Source organism: Toxorhynchites rutilus, chromosome 1 (assembly GCF_029784135.1).
Source record: "Toxorhynchites rutilus septentrionalis strain SRP chromosome 1, ASM2978413v1, whole genome shotgun sequence".
NCBI classification, from domain to species: Eukaryota; Metazoa; Arthropoda; class Insecta; order Diptera; family Culicidae; genus Toxorhynchites; species Toxorhynchites rutilus.
In genome coordinates, this window is record NC_073744.1 from 22,315,455 (window position 1) to 22,321,815 (window position 6,361).

At 43.9% G+C, this 6,361-nt stretch overlaps 1 protein-coding gene across 1 annotated transcript; it reads right to left on the minus strand.

The window, feature by feature from the left end:
- Window positions 1-247: 247 nt before the first annotated feature.
- Window positions 248-5,733, minus strand: LOC129764279 (cilia- and flagella-associated protein 58). Its single transcript, XM_055763202.1, has 7 exons — window positions 5,616-5,733; window positions 3,284-3,669; window positions 2,867-3,216; window positions 2,184-2,810; window positions 1,995-2,122; window positions 638-1,932; window positions 248-582 (listed from the first exon to the last, which is right to left on the minus strand). Exons 2-7 carry the CDS (start codon window positions 3,407-3,409, stop codon window positions 418-420), a joined length of 2,691 nt encoding a protein of 896 aa, XP_055619177.1. The 5' UTR covers window positions 3,410-3,669; window positions 5,616-5,733; the 3' UTR covers window positions 248-417.
- Between the last annotated feature and the right edge of the window lie 628 nt (window positions 5,734-6,361).

A 6,361-nucleotide genomic window follows, 5' to 3' on the forward strand; every position in this document is an offset into this window, starting at 1 on the left:
AAAAACAAACTTCAAATAACTCTCAGTGTTGACATTGAGACCTTCCACCGCTCGGCACGGTTTGGCGGTCACCCGGTTTTCTGGCTGCGAGACTCATTATCAATACCGGTTGATTTGAAGGAAATCGGCCGGTCTTTTTGTCGTGATGATGGTGAACCAAAAGAATCAATCATAATGCGCGACATAATACGGACATAAACGGCGAACCACAAACACGGCGATCTTTTTTTTTCTTCTCAAATTTGGAATATTTATTTATCACACCTCGAACGCACGCCGTGTGGATTCAAAGAGGACGGGTTTTTGAGTTTGATGTTTTTTTGAAGGGTGCGAAGCAAAGCAATATATTAGAGTATGAGTCTATTTGAATTGTGAAAACAAACAACGCGCGTCATATAGCTAGCAAAGTTACGAAATTTAGCAGGACACTTTGAATCCAGATCCCATCATGCGATAGCCGGCACTTTGACTACCTCTCTGGTGAATCACTATGACCTCGCCGTGATGAGATTGGATTTTTCTGCCTCCCCCTGAAGCCAACGCACTTCGCACTGTATCCGCCAGCTTGTTCTTCTCCCGTTTCTGAAAAAACAGAACGGTTGTAATATCAGAAAATTTCACAAGAATTGAACCTTACCTCCTTGACCAATTCTTTTTTGGTTTCCAGCAGAGATTTCTTCAGTTCTTCAACCATGCATTCTTGACTCTTGCAGTCGCTTTCCTTGATTCTAATCTCCGCTGCGAGTGCCTTGAGTTTTTTGGTTCTAGCAGTGAGCGATCTCTGCGTGACGCAGAGTTGTTCCTTCATCTTTTGATGGGGCAGTTTTTCTGCTACCTGTTTTAGTTCCCCGTACATTTTTTTCGACTCATCGATCGTTTTCTCCTGCTCGGAAACGGCCACCGACTGGTATAGCACTCGCCGCTGAAGCGTTTGAACCTTGACTATGAGGTCCATTTTCTCAGGATCTTTTCCTGTCAGCTTCCGCCAGCGATGAACGTTCATAGGAGTGAGCATTTCGTCCTCCAGGGCCTTCGCCTTGACTCGTTCCTGGTTCAGAACTCTGTGTAGCTGCAACACTTCCTGTCGCATATCGGCAGTGTTCGCCAGTCCCCTCGTGAGCAAATTCCGCTGCGATCTTAGATTACTAATTTCGATCTTCAACAGGCGTATGTCATCCAGGCGATCACGGTACTGACTCTCGCCCCGATCCAGCGCCATGCTAACCATGCTTAACTTCTCGGTCAGAGTGTTTATCTCGTCTACTCGCTGCGTCAGTTGTGCCTTGATCAAGTCCTTCTCGTTTATTGTACCGTCAAGCTGTTTCTTCAGCCGTATCATACTTGCGGCATCCTCCGTCAGAGTCTTATTCAACCGAGAATTTTCCATAATCTTCTCGCTCAGCTCAGATTTTGTGTGCTGCAGTGTCGTTGAAATGTTCTGCACCTCCATCTTCAACGATTGTTTCTCCTTCTCGATCTTGTCGATCGTTTTGTTGGCCTTGAAAAGCTCGGCCACCCTCGTGTTATTCTCATCCTTTAGCTGGTCTACCGAATGTACAGCATTCTTCATTCGTTCCTTGATTCCTTCGTTTTCTTTCATACAGGTTCCGAGATCACGTTCGAAGATGTTCCTCTCACTTCGGGTGACCTCCAGCGAAGCCTGGCACTGAAATAGCTTCGACTCGGTCTCCTTCAGCTTCTCGCGTAGTTCCACAATTTGGTTCTGCCTGTACAGCAGATCCTCGTTCATCGTATCGATCTTGTCGCTCAGATTCTGGACCTCTTCCGCGTTCCGATCGCGATCCTTCTCGATCTTCATCATGATCATGCTCTGCTTCTGGGCCGCAGCCATATGACCCTTGATTTCATTATCGAGCGTTTTCTGCTGCTTCTCCAGCAGCATTATCTGCTCCATCAGGTCGGAGATGTTCTCTGGAAAAAGAAGGAAAGGCATTAGATGGAGTCTCCTCCAACAGATTTGGAGCTCTACGCACTATTAGCTTTCGCCAAATCCTTCCGGGCGAGGTCACGTTCGCGCATGATTGCGTCCATCTGCTTCTTCGACATGTCAAAGGCCTTCTTCGTGGCGTCACGCTCCTTCTCAAAGGTAACGATAATATTTCTAGAATGGTGAATTTGAAATTAAGCGAACATTCCGATCTGTCGATCCACCCGTCACTTACTTAAGCTTTGACACTTCCAGGTCCAAGGCACTTTTCGCTGTCTCCACCGCCAATATTCGTTTCTGCAGCAGCTCCTTGCTCTTTGCTAGCTTAGCGTTCTCCAGGCGGAACTTGTTATTTTCATCTTCCTTCAATTTCAGTATGTTGACCTTGGTGTTCAGCTCGTTCGTAACTTTCTCCTTCAACTGCACCATATTTTCGAAATCGCCTTGCGCCTTCGCAAGCTTCACCTGCAACAGATTGTTGCTCGTAGTCAACCGCTCCAAGCTGGTGCGAATGGCTGCCATCTGCAGACCCTGGTGGACCGTTGTCTTATGGTTCGCTTCAGCTTGGGTCTTAAACTGTTTGGCTTCTTCCGTCTTCAGTGCCAGTTCGTCCGACACCTCGGCATGTTGCACTTGGAGATTTTCCAGCATACGCTTGTTGCGGAAGGCCTCATTCGATGTCTCGTCCAGCGTTTTGTACATTTCCTTGACCTTTTCCTCCGTATCGGTGCATTTGTTCTCCAGCTCTTCGGTGTAGATGCGCTGGATATTCAAGCGCCGATTGAGCTCATCCACCTCCACAGACAATCGATCGCGCTCCCGCAGAAGTGTTTCCTTGTGTTTTCCCATCGCAGCTCCCACTCTGAAAATAGTTCACTGTTTTCTGCAGATATCCAACCAAATAAAACGTCATCTCACTCATCCTCCTTGTCACCGTGTCGATCCGATTCGGCTGTCATCTTCTCGAGCTTCTCCCGCATCTGGTCCATCGCTTCCTGAGCATTCTGATCCCTCTTTTGGGCAGCATCTGCCCGCTTCCAAGCCTCTTCGATTTCCGAACGCAGCGTTTGAATCGTGTCCTGATCCCGCTGTGAGATCGAAATGGCCAGTGCCACTCGGCCCGCTGCAGCTGAAACCTCTCCCTGCATCTTCTGTATCTTTTCCTGTTCGTCGAGCAACTGCTGGCGCAACTGCTGACACGTTAGTAGCAACTTCTGAAAATCCTCCGCCAACAGGTACTGCTGGTTCCCCTGGAGATCTTTCACTGTCTGCAAAAAAAAAGGTAACCCATTTCAATCGGGACACATTCAGGACAACCCATTTTTCCCTATATACCAGATTCGCCTTGGCACACATCTCCTCGAAAAATTCGTCCGAGATTTCCTTCGGAATGAGGTCATCCTCAAAGGTGGACTCCGGCGCCTGGGAATCCTCTCCGCTTTCCTCGACAATCTGATCCATTTTTTTTGCGAGCTCGGGGATGGTCCCTGCCGGCAGTTGATTCACAAAGCTTACTTGGGGCCGGTTCGGGAAGGTGGGAAAATTTTCACTCTGATTTACAACGCCCAAACAAACGAGATCCGGACTCCCATGGGAACGCGCGGAATGCCGCGCAACGAAACGGGAATGCGCTCGGCTGTGCAACGGGAGTCAAAACAAACGGCAACCGGTGGTTGGGGGGTGAAGTTGGTTTGGTTCTCCTGGAAGCCGAGTTTTGTGTGCTGAATGAAAGTGACAAGCCTTTAGTGAAGCGGGACAGCATGGATGACCTACTTTGATGGGGGTTTGATATTGTTATTAACACTTCTGGATTAGCTCAAAAAAAGGGAAAAGAAAAAGGGGACATAATCGAAATCTGAAACGGGGAATAACAGATAAATATTTTATATTTTCACAAATTGTGGATCTGAAAACTCGGATTTTACATTCTGATTTGTGGTTTCCAATTTGAAACTTCCAATTTTAGATTTTTGTTACAGATTTCGGAAATCTGATATTGAACTTTAGATATAACTAGCTGACCCGGCAAACTTCTTCCCGCTTAAAATTTATTTTTCGTTATCACATTCACGTTTTCTTACTAAGCGCACGATCATGGGTCCAATCGCAGAACTATTCATTGATTGAGCTTCTAATCTACCCTTTAAAATTACCTTTTACTATAAAACTCCTAGTACTTCTACCAAAACTCGTCATTATGATATTATTATTAGGGGATTATTCTCAGACATAATTCTCGTTCTAGATTTCCCAACCAATTGCAAATGACAGGCTTAGAATGAAACATCGAGTTTCTCTTTTGGTCATAACCAAGGCGCCTCTATATATAACAGTTATACATTTATACAAGCGCCTTGGTCATAACTTAACTGCAAATACATTCCCAGCTGTATTTGACAATGCGGAAGACAGGTCAGAGCCTCATCCATCGGATGCTATAGCAAATTGGAACGTTTTTGCAGTTGAGTTATTAACTGAAGAAAAAGTTGATGAAGAGAAATCGATCAAGTCACTTACACCCCTTGCATTCTAAGCCCCTCAAATAACATGCTTCTCCGTTACATGGAATAAATGTTTGATACAGTAAATATGATAGAATAAAGACAGTCCTAAATCGGACAATTCCTTCCTCGAGTTTTGCTCTTATCAACATCAACATTCAGCGATCCATTTTTATTTATATAGATAGAAGAAGCTATAGGAGTGAGATTTATCACATTAAAATCAATTTCCATTTTCGAACAAAGATCAATTTTGAGTGATCGAGTTGAAACAGGAAGTGATTTTCATAGATATAACACTAGAAACGCGAATGAACTGAGAACACCTAATTTCTTGTCATGTGCTTCACAAAACTCGTTGTACTTCAAAAGAATAAATATGGACTATTTTTATTGTTTATTTTGTTGTTTTCTTTTGTAGTAGTTTAAAAAAATAAAAGTAGTCTACAAAAGTTTGAGCCTAGCGTGCGTCGCACAGATATAAAGGATATAAAGTAAAAGTTTTGTGAGGGCCGGTCTAGGGTTTTTTCGTGAAGGAAAATTTCTCGACATCTCTGGATGGGGGCACTCATTGTCTATTCAAAACTAGGCTGGCGGTTGGACTCATGCTCTGGTGGACCAATTGGCTGCAAGGGCCTAGTCGGGACCGTATCGGCTCTGTGGCGGAAGACTGAGTATTGGCTTCTCTTTTGATAATGTAAGAAAATAGTTTTTTGGATTTATATCTGTGAGTAAAATCAGTTGTTTTTTTTGTTAAACTGATTTCAAAGCTGAGGAAAAATATTATCTTCTAGATAACTCGTCTTGCTCAAACTTCTGTAGGGGAGAGGAGGAGGAGTGTCTGTTCACTATAGAAACGATTCTTGCCCCCTAAAACCTTCACATGTCAAATTTGGCTCCATTTGCTTGATTGGGTTTCGAGTTATGCAGAAATTTGTGTTTCATTTGTATGGCAGCCCCCTCCCCTTCGAGAGGGGGGACAAGTGTCTATTTATTGTAGAAACGTTTATTGCCCCCTAAAGCCTCATATGCCAAATTTGGCTCCATTTTCTTGATTAGTTTTAGAGTTATGCAGAAATTTGTGTTTCATTTGTATGGCAGCAACTCCCCCGCCCCTCACCTTCGAGAGGGGGAGGAGCGTTGCTCACCATAGAAACGTTTCTTACCTCCTAAAACCTTCAGATGCCAAATTTGGCTCCATTTGCTTGATTAGTTCTCGAGTTATGCAGAAATTTGTGTTTCATTTGTATGGCAGTATTTTTCCAACATTCCGACTAGTATTTTCTGCCACTTTTGATGATTTTATTTAAATTCTTCGCCATAAAAAGGAAGTCTTCCATTAAGGGTGCCAAATCAGAAAACAGGTCACGTTTTTATGAAATAAAGTTAACGTTAATAACTAATTTTGCCGCGAGCGGATTTAAACGATTTACATACCAAACGAATCGGACATTCTCTAAGATTTGTTTAATTTGCTATACATAACAATACCGTAGTCAGTATATGGTTTAAATTGATGAAAATTGGAAGCATTCCCATTTCCTCATACATTTGTTCTGTCCGTTTGTGTGCTTTCCCGAACATGTAAGTTGTCAATAACGTGCAACATATCGACGAAACTTTCATTCTTCGTGAGGAAATCGACTGAACAACATCGTTGCTGGGCAAGCTGGACGGCGAGGGATCGAATGCCATTCTCAAGGCAATGGGGGTGGAGGGTGATGAATAAAGTATAGTTTTCCAAGGGCCTGTTTGAAGGTTAGAGACGAATGAACTGAAGAAGTTTAAAGTCTCAAGCAAGGAAGGACGGCAATCTTTCAGTCTCGTTCTGTATTCAAAGCAATGAATATCGCTTGTTCTTCCTTGTTTTACGTCATCACATGTATTCGTTTTGGATTGAGTTGTGGACGCG